Source organism: Lonchura striata, chromosome 8 (genome assembly GCF_046129695.1).
Source record: "Lonchura striata isolate bLonStr1 chromosome 8, bLonStr1.mat, whole genome shotgun sequence".
Lineage (NCBI taxonomy): Eukaryota > Metazoa > Chordata > Aves > Passeriformes > Estrildidae > Lonchura > Lonchura striata.
In genome coordinates this window covers 9,937,847-9,955,046 of record NC_134610.1, presented here as the reverse complement: position 1 = coordinate 9,955,046, position 17,200 = coordinate 9,937,847, and the positions used below count along the sequence as shown (strand labels likewise).

Below are 17,200 nucleotides of genomic sequence, written 5' to 3'. Positions count from 1 at the left end.
ATGTTAGTGGTAACTTCAGCTCCACATTAGCAGAGCACAGCTCCTGCCAAGGTGCAGGTGCTGAGCAGAGGGCAGCATCTTAGTTGACTTTGTCTTAATATCAGAGAAATCACCCAGGCTTGAGCATTCCAGGCTGCTCATGGCAGGGCAGTAGCTGCTCAGAGCTGTGTTGCTGTAAAATTTGGTGTGGCAGTGTGGCTAAGACAAGTCTACAGCAAGGCAAGCTCCAGACAAACATTGAAAGGCTGATGTTTTCTGAATATTCACTGCAGTCACTTTGTCCTGGAGATACTGAACTGTCAGGCAGGTGATATCTGTGATCAGATATCTTAAAATGCAGTAACAGGTCACCTGTATTTGACAAAGCCTTAGTAGAATCAAAGAACCCCTGCTACTAATCCTTGCTGTTGTGTTCAGGTGTTTCTTTTTCCTGTTTCCTTTGAAAGATGGAGACAAAAGAAAGTAACCACACATCAATAGAGAAGATGGCTTTTGTAATGAAAGTTTATTGGACATGTTGTCTGGTAGAGCATTTTTACAGCTGTTTGTGATGAGACTTGGTGATGCAGAAGGGAATAAGCACTTTATGTGGGGCACTTCTCCACATCTCCACAAAGCTGGATGTAGATTTTTTTTTCTGTAAGGAGCAATATGTAGGCACCATAAAAGCTGTGGGTGGCTCTGTGTGGCCCTTCAGAAGTAACAATCAATCAGTTTCTTAGGACTAGCCTCACTGGGAAGGCTGGTGTCTGGGTCAAAGCACTGGCACAGCTTCAGAGGGCTGAGACCTCAGCAGGGTGCTGCAGACAGCGAGCTCTCCTGTTCCCATGTAGCAGATGGTCTCTGAGACTTCAAGTTCCTGTCCATCTTTCTTGCTGACGCAGATAGAGTGTAGTAGTGACTTTGTCACCTGAAATTTGATAAACTTGTTGACTGGCATCACAGGGAAGCTTCCTGACAGAGCTGCTCCCTGCCGAGCTGTCAAACGAAAAACCAAGACGCAGACTGCATGAGCCTGTTATATGGGACAGCAAATGGTGCTCTGGTTTTGCTGCTTAAGCTGAATGAATTAAAGCTTTCCACAAGCCTAACTGATAGTCTTGAATGTGCAGTTAAAAGTCTCCGAGCTGCTTAGCCATCTCCCTGTGCCGTGTTCAAAGAGCAAAGTGTCACAAGCACCAGCAGTTCTTATCTGTGTGTTCTATTTTCAAACCGCTGTTTGCATTGACTTCATCCATTCCTTCCTTTAATTCATCCCAATCAGTACCTTTGCTGTGAGCTTGTATTTTCTGCTGGTGTTTCTGGAGGACGAGGGTGTGGAGGAAGCTGCTTTGGGCACCAGCCCTGGAGGCTGCAGCTGCAGTGTGTCTGTTGTCAAACACCCCAACCTCGTTGTTCTTGGTGCTTACGTGGTGTCCGCTCCTGCCCTGCGCCACTTGCAACTTATCCTTATTCCGTTCTTTTCTTTTCAGGGGCTGTCAGAGCCTGAATAATTTAAGAGTGAACAAATGAGAGACGTTCATGGAGGACTCTGTTCTTACCTAGGCACAAATTGACAAGCATGTAGATTGCCTTGGGTTTCCACTGCACCTACCACAACTTTACTAAGAGAAAAGTCCCCTTTGCTAGACATCTGTGTCACTCTTGCTTAGTAAAGTTATTCAAGATCAGCGCCTTTGGAATTGGTTGGTAAATGGACAAAGACTTTCTCTTTGCTCGGAGCTCCTCACAGCCTCCAAGTACCAAAGAGAACTCCACAGCACTAGAAAGCAAGAGGCAGCTGCTGAATGTTGGAAGCTACTGCATTTGGCAAAAGAAGCTGATGCAAAGATGCACACAGTTGTGTTTGTTTGTTCTGCTTGTTTTCTGTGCTTTCCAAGCCCTCTGTGTGCCTGGAAAGTTTAATAACCAATCCCTTCTTTCTCAACATGCAGATTTTCTTCCTATCCCAAAAAACTTTGGGTTCCGTTCATGCTTTTTTTTTTATTTTTCCAATTCCAACTTTGTCACTGATACTTTTCTGTTGTTTCCGTGGAGAATTGTTTGGGTACATAGCCACAGCCTCCTTTGAGATAGGGAGACCTAAATATGAAACTCAAATATCATTGTCTTCCCTTCTCTCTCCCCATTTAGCAGAGTGGTCCACCTTGTCCCAGAGGTTGCTGACTTTAAGTGTAAGGCAGAGTTGACCTTAGCAATGATGTCATTTAACTGAGAAATTACTTCAAAATTCTTACAGTAGCTCAATTTGGAAGCTGCTGAATGAAGCTGACCCTTGACACTTCACAAAAGAATAAGGCTTGTGTTTTACTAACAGCTGCTTGGAAACCATGTGTAATAAAGTTTGTTTTTGTGCCCAACATCCAGGATAAAAGATGGCATTTGCCGACTCTGGTACCCTTACGCTCCCAGAAGAGCAGAACTGCTTTGATCAAAGTTTAAAAGTCTGCTTCTATGTGGGTGTCTAAGCATTTCACAGTTCCTTATGCTAAAAGTAACAGTGTACTTGCAAAGGCCAGCAAATGCTGCTCTCGTTCAGCTTCAAACACATTACATTTTCCTCCTTGTCATCCCATATAGCTTTTCATAAAGTTTCAGGGTTAAAACTTTTTTTATGGAACATGCAAAAATCTCCCATCAGAATATATCAAGGGGGATTTTTGCTTCGTGTTTGGGGCTTTGTTATTTTTGCTGCTAGCGACACTTATTCTGGAAACTTCAGGGTTGGAGATTATTTTTGTCACAGAATGAGGACAGTGTAAATACAAAATGTAAAGTAGAACTGAGAGAAGTGCTTCAACAAGTTGTTTCACTACATTGAAATAAATGTTGATTTGTTCAAAAAAAAAAAAAAAAAAGAAAGCATGCCCTTTCTGGATCATGTTAGTCTTGACTTTTTATTTCCTTTCTTTGCTAAAGAAATGTGTGTCTCTTGACTTCAGCAGCCTGCTCGCCCAGCTGTGAGGCACTACAGGAAGGCTGCTCCGACGTGTGCTCCCAGCAGATGTGTTGGACTTGCTGTCACTGTGCTTGGGGCTGGGCTGGGACCTGTGCTTGGCACAAACTCGAGGCAAGAGAAGGGGTGAATGAAGTCAAGTGCACACATATACTGTGTCTGGCCTCCAGCTCTGCTGTGTGGAGCAACTGCTCTATTTCTGAGCTTTTCCACACCTTTTTATTCAATAAAAGCCTATTCTAAAAAGATGTTGCTTCAAGGTTCCCCTGAAGGTATGTTACTGCCCTGCCTTGACTCCTGTCTCACAGTGTCTTAGGATAGGAGCTAGCTAGGAGTATCTCACCAACAGGTTGGTGGATTCTCTCTGAATATTTGTCCTATTATTTTTACTGTGAATTCACAGCAGCTTATGTGGGTGCTCAGATGGGACTCTGAAGCAGGATGAATTAGACTGGTACATGGAGACAAAAAGGCTCAAACAAGCCAGAGAAGTTGTAGCCCCCCATAGCAGTTGTAAGCTGTTCTGTGGAAACCCCTTCCAGAGCAGGACACTCAGAGGGATGGACTTCAGGTGTTCCAGCTGCTTTTCAAGCACTTGGTGCCACTGGGCTGAGATGAATACTTTCCTGAGGGTCTCTTTGGAGGCACAAACACATGTTCTGCCTTCATGTTTAGCCTTCTGCTTCAGCAGCAGCTCCTGAGTTAAACTGGGTTTCCTTTCTGGAGGAAATGAGACCCTGCCCTATCTTCACCTGAGGACTCATCTTGCTCTTTTCCCCTTGCCCCCTCTGTGGTCACCTCTGATAAAAGCCTAGATCCACATGAAGCAGTAAATACAACAGAGACCTCCTGCATTTGTTCCTCTCACTAGGTGCTCTTGGACAGTACTGAAGTCATGTTTTACTTCAGGAGGCTCTCTCTCTCTGTGCCTTCCCCTTGTGCTGTTGCTGTCCCTGGAGACCCAGCTCGCTCGTTCAGCACGCTCTCAGGATTTCAGTAACTTTTCTAGCAAGGTCTCTGGGGGCCATGCGCCTCCTTGCTGTTTCTCCAGGCTTTTGGTTTTGTCTCACTCTTTGAAACTTTCCCAGAACTGCCGTGACTTTTCTCTGACCTCCAGGAACTGCAGCTCTGGAGCCCTGACACTCCGACTGGCACAACGAAGACCTGGAGACTATGGATGTCAGCTTTCCCAGCACATGCTGGATGGAAGCTGCATCTGAGCAACACCAGCTAAAAATAAAAGCTATTCAACTGAAGCTAATGGCAGCTTGCCACGAGTTATTGCTCATTAAAGCGAATTGACAGATGCTTAACTTCAGCTAATCATTCCCTGCTGCGAGATCGGCCTGGTATGAAGTGTACTCAAATGTGGGAAGGGGACTTACAATAACTAAATTTAGCTGAGGGTATAATTTCCTCGGACTCCCTCTGTAGTTAATGGCAAGAGAGAAGCTCCTACGGGGCGTGTCCCACTCTGCAGAGCCCTTGGGCAGAGTGTGCACAGCTCCTTGACTGCCGAGAGCAGGAGATGAAGCTGCTGCCTGCCACAAAAATGAGTGGCTCCAAGTGACAGTGTTTACTCGCCCCAGCTGGGTGAGTGCTTGTTTTCCTCACATTAGGTTTCAACCTGAAGTAGTGATCAGAAAGTTGACTATTGAAGCAAACAGATCGGTGACCGTTTTCCAAAAGCAAAACCCATTTGTACAATCCCTCTGGAGCATCCCCTGCTTCGCAGCATGGTTAAAGGGAATTCTGCAGATCATTCTCTATCCCAAAGCAGCTCTTCTTTCATAATTCCAAGAAATACCAGCTATTCAATAGCAAAACAGTGTATTCTAAATGTTGTGTGAATAATTTAGATTCTAGTCCTTTTTTTTCCCCTGTTCTTTGGAAGTTAGTCATGTTTGCATGCTTGGCAGTGAAACAGAAAGTCAGATTTTGAGGTTTTACATTACAGTGATCAGAAAGTTTGTCCAATATGTCTGTTGCTTCCAATATTGCACTAGAAACTTTTTTTATAAAATATTTAGCTCCATATCGTTATTCTTGAGTTTGGACAGAGGTAATTTCATCCATGTAAGTGGAGTTGTGAGAATCCTGCCAGATTGATTTGTACCCTTTGATATTACTTCCAGCTTGAAGCTTCAGATGATACTCCCAGGACACAAACAGAAAATTCAATTGAACCTTTTCAATTTACTCATTTCCAGGAGATTATGAAGTTAGGGAGAACAATCTCTGAACAAAATCTGCATTTAAATTTCAATGGCATAGTTTGAACGTGTCTGTACCCTCTGGTGTGAGGCTCTCTCCTACATGGTCAATCTCATATTTAGCTCGAGCTGGAGCACAGGGCAGCTCTGTGGTTGGACACGTGTGGAGCTGCTGAGCAGAGCTGGGAGCAGATGGAAGTCTCCAGGGCACGTTTTGCAATTCCATTGTGAAAGTTTAATGTACTTCCAATCTAAAGGGTTTTTCAAACCAGTTGTCCTCTGTCTTTGTCTGACATGGGCACTGAAATTTTGCTTGTGTTCATTTATATTCTTCACTAGAGCCTTTTTCAGAGGATGTGTTTGAGGAGACAACTTATCTGTTGACATTAGAAGTTGTAAGATACATTATTTACACTGTTAACACCTAGTGTTTTTACTAGAGGAATAGCTGTAAAGTGCCTTTGTATTATCCAGATGTTGTTGCCTCCCAAACTTTTGCAAATCCATGCCAGGTTTTACAGGCAGAATGGGCTTTAACACTAAAACCAGGACCAGTACTGTCATCTGCCTAAGCCACAAAGTTTTGTAACTCTGACTCATGCCAATAAAAATGTTTCACTGAGTATGTTTTGGACATTTTATACAAAAGCACAGAAGAGACCAGAGGAGCAGTGTTCATACCTCGTTCTGCCATCTTTGCATCCATCAGGTAGAGCTTTAGTCCCAAATCCCTTGAGCAGATCCAAGGGGATTCTCAGAGCAGCATTTCCCAAGAGAGAGTATAAAGCTTCACGGGACTGAGAACTGTGTACTGAAACCTGCAGGCTGAATGATCTTGGAGGTGCTCTTGGAAAAGGCAGGAGAAAGTGCATTTTGATGGTTTAGATGGTTCTTATTTGTTTAGTGTGAAATACTAACATAGAGGCTTTGTGCACAGGGTGAATCTAGATGGTTCCTACTTTCCAAGATTTTTTGGGATGGAGATTCCCATTCTTTAAGAAATTTACTCGAGTATAGACTGAGTTAGTCTTTTACCCACATCTGATTAAATTCTGTCTTTGTCCCAAGTTGTGACAGAAACCACTGAATGTGAAATGGGCTCTATTTAGCACAGCAGAGGTGATTTATGTGTTCATCAATCAGATTGTCATTATTAGCTTTCATTCACAAGTGGTATTATCTCTGAAAAATAAAAATTGTTGATTTAAATGCACATGCTAGTAGGACTTCGGAGTTCCCATTCTGGCTCATTTTCTTTTACTTTTGTGGAAAAATATATTTCTCTCAGGCTCTTTCTCTAGGATGTAAATGGAGCCACAGATAAATCAGAAAATAATTCACCTCACTTAAAGCAAGACTGTGCCCTGTTCTAGTGTCCTATTTTTATAGCTATATTCTATCTTCTGGTTATAGACACATATTTCTTTCCTATCCTTTATGATTTGTCATTATTATGTATCAAATAGAGTAGACTGATGTTTTCTTCTGAGTTGCTCTGAGAAGCCTTTTCCTTTCCCTGTTAGAGCTGAGGTTCTACAAAGGAGTCTAGTGCTGCCTGAGCCTGATCAGACAAACCTCCCTCCCATGTGTGCTCTGGGGAACAGGGAGGTAAAAATAAAATGCCTTGTATTTATGTTCCAACAGGAATTCCTGCTGACTCAAATGACAACATTACTGTGCCTCTAAAACCAGGTCTATGAGATTTTTGTTTTCCTCTCATCCAAGGTTGCACAGAACTGGAACCTTCTATTTTTCAAGTACAAGAGCTGTGCTTTTACAGATGTCTGTTCATTTGACCAACAACAACAAACATTTAATGGCTGCAGCAGTGCAGAAGCTCTGAATGTTAAAGCCCTTTAGTCTGGCTGAGTATCTCTCACAGTCCTCTTGCCAGAAGTTTCTTGGAGGTTTGCTTAGGAGTGTTTTGGAAACCATCATTTCTTCTGTCTGAACGAATGGTTTGGCCAGGAAATTAATCTAGCCACACGAGTCTGCTGACCTCCCTGCACCCGTTTTGCTTCACCAAATACCTTTTTTTAGTGGTGTGTCCTGGGACATTGGTGGGAGGACAGCTCCTCATGGCAGACCTGCTGCAGTGTGGGGACAGCTGCTGCTCCGCTGTTGTTTGCGGGCAGCAGCAGCTGCCTCAGTTATCACACAGTGAGCTGCTGCATCTTTCCCAGAAGCTCTCTGGCTTTCCTTAAACAAACTGTTTCCAAAGAGCTCTACTAATGCAGTTTGCAAAGCACATACGTGCTAGTGCTTTGCAGGAAGAGCACGGTAACGTGTCCTCCTCTTCCGCTCGATCCACCTGGTGTCAGGGTCTCAGGCCAGTATCAGGTGTCATGATTAATGTGTTTATGGCCATATGTGCTGCAGAAGCAGAGCTCACGTGGCTGAGGAGGTTGGCTGCCTGCTGGCAGATTTTTTTTCTGTTTCTTGTTTCTCTCATTTTGTGAGCTCTGCTCTTCCTTGAGTTCCAGTCCTGGCTCTGCAACCATGTTGGTGTGACATGCTTTATGTGCAAAGGAGATCATTCTCAGCAGGGCTGGCAAACTGCAAATGTGACATGCTCACAAATTTATCCAAATTTGCAGTTCCTTTGAAAAAGAAAAAAAAAGGTTATGAACATTGTGTGTGAATTCTCGATGTGGCTTTTGGATAAGGCATGTTTGCTATTAGTGGGAATTGGTATGGGTGAGATGAAAGTGCTTTTTACCAGTGTAGAGTGTGGGCAGAGATAAGTCACCCAACATCAAAGGGCTCTCGTGGTGGCTGGGGAGAAGGGAAATTCATGCCAGCTTTTCTGTCCCACCTCTCTGCCTGTTGCCCAGCCAGCAAACTGCCTTACTAGGCAAAATAAGGCCATGTTTCCAGTCTTGGTTGCATGGGTCAGGCAAAGCTTGGGTTCTGTCCCAGATGCCTTACCATGCTCAGCCTGGGCAGTTCAGCAAACAAGGAGGAAGAAGGGGACTTCATATCTGACAGGGTTGCATGGCATGACCAGGATGTAGTAACCCTTTGGTAAACAGCCTTTTTCATCACCAAAGGCATGACCTTGAGCAGGAAAATCCAGAGCCTTTTTCAGGTGAGATTGGACAGTGTTAACAGCCTCCCTCTGCAAACCTGTGGGTTGGCTTTTGTTACGGCTGGTGGCTCTGAAGCTCTGATGTTCAGTCTACAGAGGGTTCCTGGCTTTGGGTGTCAAAATTATTACAAGCAGGCAGGGTGGGCTGTAGCCAGCTTGGGACTGGGACTGTTTCTGCCCACGTGCTGCCTTCCTGGGAGTGACAGGATTACTGACCATCTCTTCCCCAGGACAGCTGAGCAAAGAGTGCCATGGCAGGAGAGGTGCTGTGTGTCTGTCTGTGCCCCAGCTGTGGCTGTGCTGCTGGGCAAGGGAGAGGGAGGCAGCAAGGCTGGGGCATGACCCTGCTGGTAAAACCCGGGCTGTTTCCTGCTGGGAAGAGAGGTCCCTGTCCCTTCACAGGAATCAGGGTTCCTGGACTTGGCCCTGTCTTGAGCCCACTGGGCTGAGATAGGATTGCCATCTCAGTAACAAAGCCTTGGGGTTATCTCAGGCTTCATTAGCCTCCAGCCAGCTCCCTTCCCTTCCCAAGAGTTAAACTGGCAAAATGCTGTGGACTGGAGGTGGGGGTTGGATTGTGTTACTTACAAGGTGTAGTAAAAACCTCTCTGTACATCAGCTGAAATGTGGTGAGATCAACTCATCCTTGGTTCTCCTCAACCTCCCCCTGAGCCCAGTCCCCAGCAAAGGCAGCGAGTCTGTGATGCCGCCGCTCCCCCCAAATCATCCCTGGAGTGGCAGCCCCACAGAGCACTCATTTCTCCTTCTGACTGCAGCCCAGCTCCCTCTGCTGCAGTAATTCCCAAAGTTAATCCTCCTGCAGTAGCAGTGGGAGCACGGGCACCTCAGGGCACTCCTCTTGGCAAAGCCCTTTGGCCAAGAACCCTCCAGCTTCCCCCACCACCTGTGGGGCTTTCAGTGCTGCCAGTGGCACGAGGGCACTTGGAAAATCAAACCCACCATGGTGAAACCCTGCATTTTGCTGACGCAAGGCGCACTGATAAACTTGCAGAGCATCTCGTGGAGCCTGCCAGGGAGAGCTATCCAAAGCCTATTGAGTGGAAGATAAGCTGGCTCCTGACAAACATTATCTGTCACTCGTTGATTTAGTGCTACCTCCTGTACATGAAATAACATCAGCAGGAGCTGGCTAAACCCAGGCCTTTTGGAGATAAGAGTGCTACTTTGCCCTTACAGAGGAATGCCAGAAAATCCCCAGCAGCTCCACCTGGGATCAGCTCCACCTGGAACCCGTCCTCCTCTCAGTTCCTCTTGCACTCATTCCTTTTGTCAAAAAACAGATGATTGAGATTTTCTTCTTGTCTGGAAAGTGAACTTTGACTTTCTCTAACTTGTTAAAATTATTTCTGTATGTTCTAGAATTTAACCTTTGACCTCAGGTATGTAATAACTTACCGGTTCTTCTGACTGGTGCTGGGTTTGGCTATAAAACATTCTCTCATGGTCTGCATTGTGCAAGCTGGCAGACAAGGCAGGATGCCTCCATGCACAGACAGCTGCAAGCAGCAGCTCTGCCCAGAGGGGATGTGATCTCTTCATGCAGGTAGCAGGAGCCAGCTTCTAAAACAACAGAGGTAATGATTCTCTGCAAGAGTAGCTCTTCCTCAACATATGTACAACCCAGCATCTCTAGTGGTAATCATTGCTGAACTGAGAATATCTGGATGCAGCAGTCTGTTTTCATGTGTTGCAACTTAGTTTTTTGGTCTCTGCTGGGGCAGATAAAAGATTCAGAGATAACAATGTAAAAATGTTTAATCACATCAGTTGGCTCTTCTCTGATGTACAGCCTGAGATGTTTCTTACAGGAGTGTGACAGCTTCTGAATTTTGTATAAAAACCTTCATCTTAAACTGTGTGGGATTAAACATCTCAGACCCTGATAGGGAGGGAAGGGGAGGGAGTTGCCTTGACATGGTTTCAGAAAGTTGAAAGCAGGGCACTTATTCCTGAAGGGCAATTTGGAAATCTTTGAGTAACTTGTTTGGTTTTAAAGCCTTACTGTCACTGGCACATCTTTGGTCTGTTGCATTTGGGGGGAGTATAGAAGGTTGCAGTCCTTTCTAAGGTGCCAGTCTGAACATGTGTATCAGTAACTGAGGTTGGAGGTAGTTCAGCAGAACCTCCTGCTTCTATATAATGAAACTAATTTTTTAATTTTAAAGCTTATAGAGAGTTTCCTTTGGTTTGAACAGTTTGTCATCTTTTGTAATTGTTCATTCCAGTTTCTTAGTTGTAGCAAATTTGTGAACTCTTCTGACAGATTGCTTTCAGAGGCAAAGGAGATAATTTAAGGTGCTTCGAAGTTAATAAGTAGTCTAACTAAATCATGTCATTGGGGTCGGGAAACAGCTGAGAAACAATTATGGAACCTGACAATGTGTTGGTGGCTGTCAGGTCTCCTGTAGTAATCTCCTTTTCGTGCTTATTTTCTTCCTGGCAGTTCACAATGAAATTGTGGGAAGAAGCTGAGAAATTCAGCACTTAGGGTGAAAATCAGGCTTCCATAAAAAAACCTGAATAAAACCCTGCATATAAAAAACTCCACCGTCTGCAATCTTTCATAAGGACAGATAGTGTGTTAGGAAATGAGAGAGGTGTGTGAGATTGTGGGAAATGCCTATTGCAGGGCATGTTCCTCTCTCTGGTATGCAGTAAAGGTTGCACAAAGTCCATAGGTCGTGAAGCCTTCCCCCCGGGCTGTGCTCTGGTGCTCGGTGCTGCAGGCGGCAGCGGGGTGCTGGGATGAAGTCTCACCTGCGCCGTTTCCTTGCAGACGCGTATTCGGCCTCTGCCAACGACAACGGGGGCAAGTCTGACTCAGTGGCCAACTTACAACCTCAGCCATCCCTCAACTCCATCCAGAGCTCCCCAGGCCCCAAGCGCTCCACCAACACCCTGAAGAAATGGTTGACCAGTCCCGTGCGCCGCCTGAACAGCGGGAAGACCGAGAGCCACATCAAGAAACAAAAGAAGGTGCGAGATGGCAGGAAGAGCTTTGACCTTGGCTCACCAAAGACTGGAGATGAAACCACTCCTCAAGGAGACAGCGCAGATGAGGTGTGTGTTGCTGTGTGTTGCTGTGTGTTGCTGTTTGCTGTGGCAAATACCGTGTATCTCCTCCATGGGGCATGAGTCATGCTGGAGTAAATGCAGCTCTCCTAGGGTCTGGAGGGAACAGCGAATCATAGGTAAAATTGCATTCTTGCAAACAGCTTTAGGATCCAAAGAGCAATGGAATATATAATGAATAGTGCTTCACAGTTTGCATATATTATTGTCCTTTGATTAGTTTTTTAACAGCCTATTAGAAAGCTGCCATGGACAGAAATGAAGTTATTCTTGAGCAGCTGCTATCACTTTTTGCTGAGTTCATATCACCTTTATGCTACCATGGCAGTGTAATTCCTTAATGAAAGAAGATACTCAGAAATAGCCATGTCTCTGTTAAATCTGCTATGTAGCTCTACCTGCATTTTTTCTGCAGGCATGTTCTCCACCAGAATGGCACTTTCCTGAGAAAGTGAATGAGGAATTAAAAGCCAAAAATGCAGAAGATACTAACTGAACAGAAATAAGAAGAATGCATTTTAGAAACTTTACATCAAACAGTTTTTATTTAAATGAAAAAGCTATTATTCTGTCAGCATACAGACAGATGTAGCTGCCTTAGCTCTATGAATGACCTATAAACTGTATCTGTAAGCCTTAGAATGCACTTGGATTAACCAAGCAAAACCTTATGTCTTTACTGCTTCTCTTTCATTACCTGCAGTTCCCTCTATTCAACACAATATTGAACTGAAAAGATAAAAGAATCCTGTCCCTGTCTCTAATTATATTTAACTTTTCTTCAGAAGAGCAAGAAGGGTTGGGGAGAAGATGAACCAGATGAAGAGTCTCACACACCTCTTCCTCCTCCTATGAAGATTTTTGACAATGATCCAACCCAAGATGATATGGTAAGGCCTCCCTTACTACATAATTTTTCTGTTTGAGTGCATTTTTCGCATAGCTACATCACAGTGGTTTCGTAGTGGCCTTCTGGTATCAAGGGCCTAGACTTGTGGTCATAAGAGTCTCCTGAGTGCAAATCATGATCTAATACCTTTCTCCAAGTGGATTTACAAACAGTGCTAGATAAGCAATTTAGCCTTGGCATCCAGTTTCATGGCAGGTCGATGGTGTGGCTGTGCTGTGTGTGCTCAGAAACTCCCTTCAGATCAATAATGCGAGTTTGCTACGTCTGTTTGAAAAGTGCTGCTGGTGTCTGGCTGTAGCAGTGGAAATGGTGTTTGGTGGCACCATGCTGGTGGTGGCAGCTCTCTGACATGAAGTCAGGATTTGATGTGGCAACTGGCCCTTTGGCTTGCAGAGCCCTGTGTTGGACTCGGGGTGAGAACATGTGAATGAGACAGTGGTTTGCATTCACAGCCAGTCCTGTCTGTACCTGTCCCCCACCCTTTCCTGGTGCTGTCATCTCCCTTGTAGAAAACCATCCTCCTGTTTTGCAGTTTCCTGCTTTCCTGCTGGCATCTGTTTTTAGCACTGCCACTTCTGTATTGCTGTCCTCTGATTGTAATTGCTGCAGGCAAAGAGGCAAGGATAGGAGAGATTAATAGATTGTCAGGAAAGAAAAACCAAAACAACCCAGAATGTTCTTGGGGAAGGTTCAAGCAGAAGTTTGGAAATACAGAGAGAGGAGGATGTAAATATTTCTGGGACTCAAGGAGCAGAGTGATGGAGTAAGGGATTTGGGGGCTTGCTGCTAATCTGTCAGGAAATGTTATGACATTGTGGTGGCAGCAGGAGCAGAAGGGAGCAGCTGGAGCTGTGGACTCCTGCCCTGGGAGTGCTCTGTGTGCTCATGGCTCTCTGCTGAGGGGCAGAGGCAAAAGGTCCATGGAGCAGAGCCCTGGTGGATCCATGCCCAGCACAACTGCTCCTGGCTTGTTCCCCATGGTGTTAGCTAAATGTTTGGGGCTTCATTTGCTTTTTGCTTTTGGGGGGATGGTTTTATTTTGTTTTTTTTTTTTTAAAGAAAAACAGAAGTGCTGCAGCTCAGGTCACTGTTTTTGGTGTCCAACATGCCATGTGATTTCAATATTTCTTGAATACATTTCTGACAGCATAAATGTCAGGGAACTAAGCTGTTTCCTGCTTCAGATGTCTGAGCTTTACAGAGTGTTTTGGCATCCTTTTTCTTCACCCACTCCTAAAACAGAAGATTAAATAGAGCAAGATGCATCTGAAATCCCTTTTTGCCTCGTGTTTTTCTTGCCCTATTCAACCTTTTCTCAGAGGGGTAAAAAACTTAAGCCCATAGGGTCCTGAATTTCCTGGCACAGGAGCATCGTATTAGCAATGTTTGAGCCATGCTGGAGCTGAAAGCACTCTAATGGTGTTAATTTGAGCACAGTGTCCTGTTCATGTCCTCCCTCTGTGCTTGCAGGCATGGGCTTAGGCTGGACCAGCAGCAGAAGTGTGGGCCAGTAGTTGTGGTAGGTAGGAGATGTCTGCATGTATGGGAGGTGACACTTTTCCCTGAGTCCATCTGCCAGGCAGCAGTAATTGTGCCTCACTGCTCCTGGGGGCTCTCATAAAGACAAATTGCAAGATCTTTTTATATTAGAAATTCATCATTTGCTTCCTGAGGAATAGAAATACTGGATTTCTATTTCCCCCACTCAAAGCAGACCCTTGTTGATCACAGAAGTTTTATTTAACCCTGAAATTCTTGTAGACAGCAAATGTTTTTATGCTTCCTTCTGAATCCTACAGTTATTTACTTTTCAGAGATATTGAGCAATTTCAGTTAAAATAAGTGAGGGCAACAGCTGTTTAATGCCTCCAAAAATTGGACTCCTCCTGCTAGAATGGCTGTGTTTGGCAGTCATCATCCATGTATTTGTCCAGTATCTCTTCAAAGTCCTTATTTTCAGTCTTTTTTTTTTTCCTAGACACGTCTGTCTGCATTGCAGGTGAAACAGGCAGGCTGAGTTTTTTACATTAGTATGAGATTCCTGCATAACCAGCCTAATTCCTCAATTACCAGCCTGATTGCCTGTAGTTTTTGTTGTTGTTGCAATTAGAACTGTTGATTAGATGTAATATTTGTGAAAGACAACTTGATGCAGTGTGTTCATGTTTCTGTTCTGTCACAAGGCTTCTGCTTAGGATTAATCTCCTTTGTTCCTTTTGTTTTTTCCTTCTCCTGGGCATGTGTCACTCAACAGGAGCAACCTCCCCAAAGGACTGCTGAAAAGGGTGGCCAGCTGCCTAATTCCTGCCATCCCATTTCCCCATCTCCCTCCCCAGCACTGCTAAATCTCAGATGGGTGTTCACTGGCACCTGCACAGTGACTTCACTGAAATAGTTGCCCTCCACAATGCTTTCAATAAGCAGCTGAGGGATGAATAAGCTTTTTCATAATTTATAAAAATTTATCCATGCTTTAGTCTGTGTCAGCCTGACATCAAAAGGAGGTTGTCCAAGGGCTTGTAGTTTTAGTCAGTGCTCGTATTGCCTTCAGAAGAGATGTGTGTACAGGTGAGCTAATAGATCCCAGTTCCCACAGCTGTCAAGTGAGTTTTGGTGTTCAGACTGAAGCTTCTTAGGACAGCAATCAAGGGGTGATATGCCCTTGTAGAGCAAAAATCTTAAACTAAAACAGAGATTTTGTGCCCTCCAGTGCCAGGTACCCAGAAGAGGTGAGACATGTAGGGGTGTTTTGTCTCCAGTGGTTGCAGAGAGGGGACAGAAGAGTTACACATTTTAGATGACTGAAGTTGTATGAGTGGGAGATGTCATCCGAAGTTCGTTTGGAGTTGCAATTGATCTGTGAGAAAAGGATGGGGGATGATTTGTTCCCCCCTTCCTCCCTCCCCTACTGCCTGAAATGCCATGTGTACCTTGTGCTTAACTGCTTTTATCAAATATGCATGTAGGGGGGAGGGGGTAATTTCTTACATTTGCAGTAGGAAAATCAATTTTCTGGAGCCTGTAAGACCGTAGATGGCCTTAGAAGGAGGAACCAACTTCAAGAGAATTGTAACCTGTTTGTAAATGAACTTCAGTTCTTTGATGCTGTTCCCTGGTTCCAGTCTTGGAGCTGCTGCAGGGAGATGTGCAGCCAGAAGTGGATGGCAATTCCATGCTTGTCTGACACAGCAGCACTCGCTCACCTGACCTGCATGTGTCCCTCACCCTCCAGCTGCCCTTCCGTGCTCCTTCTCCTGGCTCAGAAGCTTCTTCACTGACCGCTTGGTTTCCTTCTCCCTTCTCATCCTGCTAACTTGCTTTTCCTTTGCCACCTGGTGTCTTGCAGTCCTCTTCTTTGCTAGCTGCTCGACAGAGCTCCTCCGATGTCCCAACTGCTGCGGATCTTGTCAGTGCAATAGAAAAGTTGGTCAAAACTAAACTGGTAAGTTTAGTGTTGTGAAAACTGTGTACACAACAGGCCCAACGTGACTCTAAGGAAGGGCTTTAAAAGCTACCTCTTGTTCTGGTTTCCTTGCTTTCTACCTTCATCTGCTCTGCTTTTATTAACCTTGTGTGCTCTGCTTCTCACTAGTGTCCAATATTTTGCTCTGCTGTGAGATGAAGTCTACATCTCACATAGGCTCTGTGCTGCATAGTCAAAAGTCACTTCTGCAGTGGGTTTTGCAGAGCATGAGCTACTGTACTGCACAATTTCTGGGGTCTTGTTAGTATTCAAATATATTACACAGTGGGATGTTTTGTTTGTTTTAAAACGTGTTCTGAGGCGCAGGGGTTTTACTACTCAGTGTGAATTTTTTTGGTGTTCTGGTTTTGATGAAAAGACTCTCAAAAGAGAAGAACTGCTTGAAGTATCACAGCTGTACTTTAATTTTACAAAGATTCATGTGTCACTTTTAATCTGCTTTGTCAACTCTTTCTTGCAGGGAGTGGAATAAGCAATAAAAATGCTCTGAGATTAATTTGTTAAAAAAATTCATATTGTGTATTCTCACTGTCTGATCCCCAAGTCTGGTGGACAGGGACTAAATCCTGTTTCATATCTTGGCTCCTTTTAAGTTTTCCCAGTGCAGCTCAAAAATGTTAATATCAAAGCTGCACCTTTTTCTACATGTCCCTGGACCTCTATAATTAGCTAAATGCTTTCTCTGAACAAGTTTAACATAATTAACAAGCAGGGATATGATGAGCCTACAAAGGTTCATTTCCTTACATCTACTGGAATGATGAAGAGAGTAAAAAAAATAACAAAATTCCCACAGTGATCATTAAATTACTGCAACTCTGAGCAAGCATCTTTATCTTGTGAATAATTTCAGAAGACTTTGGTATTTTCTCAGTTTGAGATGTTGGTACATGAAAAGAGTCAGCGTTCACGGCATGCTTGATAAGGCATGAGTGGTAAAGGAGCTCTTTGTAGCATGGGAAACCAAGAAGGCTATTCCCAGAAAATTCACTTTAAATATCTCTGTTCCATCGAGGGACTAACAAACTGAAAAGTATTTCATTAATCCAGTTAGACATATTTTTTTATTATATTTTATTTTTGCTCCCCAACATGCAGTCTATTAGACTGTTACAACTACTTTCAAAGGATTTGGGGCAAACTTTAATTATTGTGGAATCTTACTATGTGTGTCCATCTATTTCCATTTTGTGTTTTATTTTACTACAAGAATCCCCCATTCAGCTTTTGGCAGAGGAACTTTTAACCACATGTAGCCTAACAATGGTCCTGATTGAGACATCAGGATATTTCCAGGTTGATTTGAAATAATTTGGAAGAGGTTTTTTTCTCAGATCTACTGAAACAACTTTTTCTACCTTCTAACAAGAGGATGACAACTCCACTTCAAGGCTTTTTTTGTGGGGTCCTACATCAACCTAAAACTAGTTTGGCTGTATTTTACAAAGTCCTGCAG

General features: G+C 44.1%; 2 protein-coding genes across 6 annotated transcripts in view; both read left to right on the top strand.

Moving 5' to 3' along the window:
- The window catches only part of LOC110468287 (kalirin), a 405,960-nt gene extending 402,381 nt beyond the window's left edge, over positions 1-3,579 (top strand). The window contains exon 36 of the mRNA XM_021526058.3: positions 1,473-3,579. Within this exon, the coding sequence (XP_021381733.1) occupies positions 1,473-1,489 (17 nt within the window). The 3' untranslated portion in view covers positions 1,490-3,579. The remainder of the gene's footprint in view (positions 1-1,472) is intronic.
- KALRN (kalirin RhoGEF kinase) overlaps positions 1-17,200 on the top strand; it is a 95,492-nt gene that overhangs the window by 27,415 nt on the left and 50,877 nt on the right. For 2 of the 5 annotated variants that reach the window (XM_021526047.2, XM_021526059.2), the window contains exons 2-4: positions 11,055-11,338; positions 12,136-12,240; positions 15,607-15,702. In XM_021526047.2, coding sequence (XP_021381722.2) covers positions 11,055-11,338; positions 12,136-12,240; positions 15,607-15,702 — 485 coding nt within the window. The remainder of the gene's footprint in view (positions 1-11,054; positions 11,339-12,135; positions 12,241-15,606; positions 15,703-17,200) is intronic. The other 3 variants (XM_077784932.1, XM_077784934.1, XM_077784933.1) reach the window with 3 other exon arrangements.